This window comes from Opisthorchis viverrini (assembly GCF_000715545.1).
Source record: "Opisthorchis viverrini unplaced genomic scaffold opera_v5_136, whole genome shotgun sequence".
Taxonomy (NCBI): domain Eukaryota; kingdom Metazoa; phylum Platyhelminthes; class Trematoda; order Opisthorchiida; family Opisthorchiidae; genus Opisthorchis; species Opisthorchis viverrini.
Genome location: NW_008751793.1, coordinates 940,047 through 943,878, shown reverse-complemented (window position 1 = coordinate 943,878; position 3,832 = coordinate 940,047). Strand labels below are relative to the sequence as shown.

The 3,832-nt window shown below is 42.4% G+C and overlaps 1 protein-coding gene across 1 annotated transcript in view; it reads left to right on the top strand.

Moving 5' to 3' along the window:
* Positions 1 to 161, top strand: part of T265_06560 (hypothetical protein) — a gene marked incomplete at both ends in the record, with an annotated part of 5,219 nt that extends 5,058 nt beyond the window's left edge. The window contains one exon of the mRNA XM_009171856.1: positions 42 to 161. Within this exon, the coding sequence (XP_009170120.1) occupies positions 42 to 161 (120 nt within the window). The remainder of the gene's footprint in view (positions 1 to 41) is intronic.
* Positions 162 to 3,832: the final 3,671 nt, after the last annotated feature.

Sequence of the window (3,832 nt, the reverse complement as noted above, 5' to 3'; positions counted from 1 at the left end):
ACCGATGCTTCACTGCCGTACAACCATGATTTATTTGAAAGCCTTATGGTAAAGAAAAGAGTAAATGTGGACGGGGAAAGGACTTAGTGCTAGCTCACCACAATCATTCCGAGGTGCATACACCTCCAGACATTCACTCAGGCAATCTGGATAGAAACTGACAACAAGAACGCCACATTCAATACGTCCCAACGCTGAGTTAAGAACAAAGATCTATAGAGAATGTCGTAGGAGGCTTCAACACCATGTGGCTTTTTGACACCATCATAAAGTGCGTCAAAAACACTATACGTCTTTTCCCCCTAAATTTCGGATACCAAAGTTGAATGCGCACCCAACTGAAGATTCAATCTGGCATCCAGTCCACCAGGGTAGTAACGCAAAGAAATCCTACGGAGAAATACTTCAGTAACGACGTTGAGAACCCCTGTAAATATTTCAATGTCCTCATAGTTCTGAGGACTCATCTAGCGCGACCTCTTGGAGTGAGGCTGAGACGGCTAATCGCTTTGACACAGACGCGCCCTGTTTGGAGAGCGCAAATAGAACCGCAGATTGAGGGCTTACACTCAAGTGATGCGACTGACAACAGCCAAGGATTTCATGAGATTTATTGGCTAGTTCTTGGTGGAACATTCCACTGAAGAGCAACTCAAATGAACAAACTGATACACGGCTTCCATGTCAAATGAATAGTTGAGAATTGCTAAACAACTTACCAGCAATTTGAACCATCCTGGTTTATAATTTAAGAATATAAAATCCTTGTTAGGTGGCTGACTGACAGAAACCAAAACGGGGAGTAAGATGCATGCAGAATCACCGACTAGGTGCGCCAGAGGTGGATGAGAGTGAACCAGTATGATGACAAGGTTGGGCAGCCAATCAGAAGACGCGAGCTCCCACAATTTCCCCACAAGTTCTGCCCATATGGGAAGAGGATGGGTGGTGGGGAGGGGCGGACAGCACTCCCCAGTTGGTTTGTGCGTTTATGGGAGCGAGAAAATACGCTGCTTTCAGCACCCACTTGTATGCCAAGGCATGAAAAACACTGAGGGTATGCGCGTTTATAAGCATTGTGAATATTCGGTTATAGTGGCACTCCGGAAAACCGTTGCTGCCCCGTTTGCCTGCTGTGGATGCAACCGGGGGCGGTCCGAAAAGCTAAGAATCAAGCAATTTTCGATTTCACTTATTCAGAGAAACGCTAAGCTGCTATTTGATGCAGTGGAACTGGGACAGTTTCATCTTGGCTCGAAATCCTCCATTTGACGAGCAACGTGGCGTTAGATCTATTCTACCAGTACCGTTCTTATCCTTATAATGGTATGATCAAATATTAATTCCAATACTTTCCCAGAATTTTGATAAAATCGGAGAGTTAAACTGGACCAGGTGGGGTTCTATTTTATTAATATATATATATATATATATCACTGACCCTGATACCTTAACCGAAGATCTCAGAGCACATCAGAGGCCGAGATCGTTCTTCCTATGGCCTGTATCAGGGATGGAGAATTTTGTTCACTGAGTATCGATCTGCTGTGTGCACTCAAAATGAACAGCCAGATGTGACCTTGAGCTCATTGTCCTATTGGTCCGGCCGGACGCTTGTGCAACACGTCGGTCGAAACGGACAAAAATTTTGCAGCCATCCTTTGAAGCTCAGTCAAAGATTCAACCGGGTTGCCCATAACATCAGCTACGAATGATAAATCTGAGTGCTCCACGGTGTATTTACTATGATTTTGTAGACTGCGAAAAAGATAGGCTCATTGGAATGCCCGGGAAAAATTAATGCCCGAGAAAAATTAACCGGTTTATAGAATAGAAGGATACATATTCGAGTACATGTGAACAGTAAGGAAATAAGAACAATAAAAGCAAACTACTCGCAAGGTTGCTGAAAACACTTCGACAGCCCACGACCGGTTTCGCCCTTCCACTTTGGGCTCATCAGGTAGGCGCAGTCTTCGAGTTTCTGTCAACCTTATGATCTACTCGAACCGAAACTGGACTGTTTTCGAGAAATAAACTCATTTGCAAATCAATTTGATTGAGTCTCTCGTGAAAAACCAAACTGATTTGCAACTGAGTGTATTTCTCGAAAACAATAAAAGCACTTTATGCTGTAAGTAAAACAACAATGCAAACGTTGTTCGGCCATCCATATTTTCGTTTCCGTTGATTGTTCGCCTGAAATCAGTGCATTACAGTCGGTCAACTTACTTTTCCAGATGAAATTCACGCTTATGTTTGATGGATACTTTAAAAGTCTGTTTTATTGGCAAAGCGGACTAATGGTGAAGTCGAGTCATCTCGTGCGACTGAAATATTACAGGGTTGTCAGATTTATTGTTGAAGCCGGTTGACCACACAGCCATATTATATATAACTCCAGGTTTCCTTCAGTTTTTTATGCGTGCATTTTCGAAAGTGACTAAACTAAGTAAATCTAATATTGCCAAACGCATAGATATTCCGCTCCTTATAATAGGTTCTTTTTTGTGACCTGAAGCGTTAGTTCGGTTGAATCTGTTGCGAATGGATTCAGTAAATGATTGATTGACTGATAGATGAACTGTTTTTTAGCTTGCTTGCAGGCTGTGTTGGCTGATCGGTCGACTGATTGATTGGGCGAATAACTGATTGTTTTGTCGACTGAGTAATTTACTGATTGGTTGATTGATTGATTGATTGACTGATTGGTCGATTGATTGGCGAAATAGTTGTTGACCGATTATCTGTTGGCCAGTGTGCTGTTCACTTACTTCGCACAAGCTTCAGCTAGTATGGTCGCTTTTTGACGTATGTTTTCCCTTTCGGAATTTGAAAAGGAGTTTTCCTTAGTGCATTCTGAGAGGTCCGTTCATATATTACTCTACAGATAAAAACCATTTTGCAGCAAAGTCAGTTTGTTTCAACCAGGACGGGCCTCGGCCAACAAGCTATCCTATTGATTGCTGTTTCATTTTATCTTGTGTTGTTCATTAGCCGTTTCAGACATCCATCGCACCATTTCTTTCTTCCAATCTGCAAAAGGCTGTGGCAGTCAGGTTTTATGGACTCCAGTTCGGTTACTACAAAAGATGACTGGGATTTGTAGTACACGTGCGCGCGGTAACACCTAATCGGTCGATGAACCACCTGTTTAAAATGGTGTTGGGGTCGGCTTGTGCAAGCGCACGCCCAAAGGAACTGTTGACCCATATGGGGGACTTGGTCAGCCTAATGAGTGTGAACGCGGTTCATGAGTGGAAGAAGAACAACACAAGCATACAGTATCATGCGGTTGATTTGTTTGAGGGTGGGTTGAAGAACAGGTTGACATCTGGACAAGATATTTGCAGTCAAGGTCGTGAAAACCAAGGATTATAAGTCGATCCTGCCCAATGATTCACATAACGTAGTATTAGGTATTATACAGTGTGATCAATATCATATCATGCTGGGCACTCGAACAGCCAACAGCCATGGGATCCGCGTCAAAATGGTTCCCTATTTGAAAGGGGTACTTGCTGATGAACAAGGGATATGTCATCTGTTACCTTGACTCAACTTATGAAGGTCAGCTTGCACTTCATTTACGAGCCTGTTTTACCGAAAATCGATACTTTCACAACAGCTGATTGGCTCAAGTACAGCTCCAACAAATCCATTCCTCTGACCTCGGCACTCATCATTTAGCCGATATTTTTGCACATAGCTTCCTTGTGTGATTCACAATGGCAAGAAAACCACCCTTGAGGAACATGAAGTTTGAATTTTTTCAAAGATAGTTCAACAAATATATATATATATATAATGTAAAAAAATAAAAATATATAAA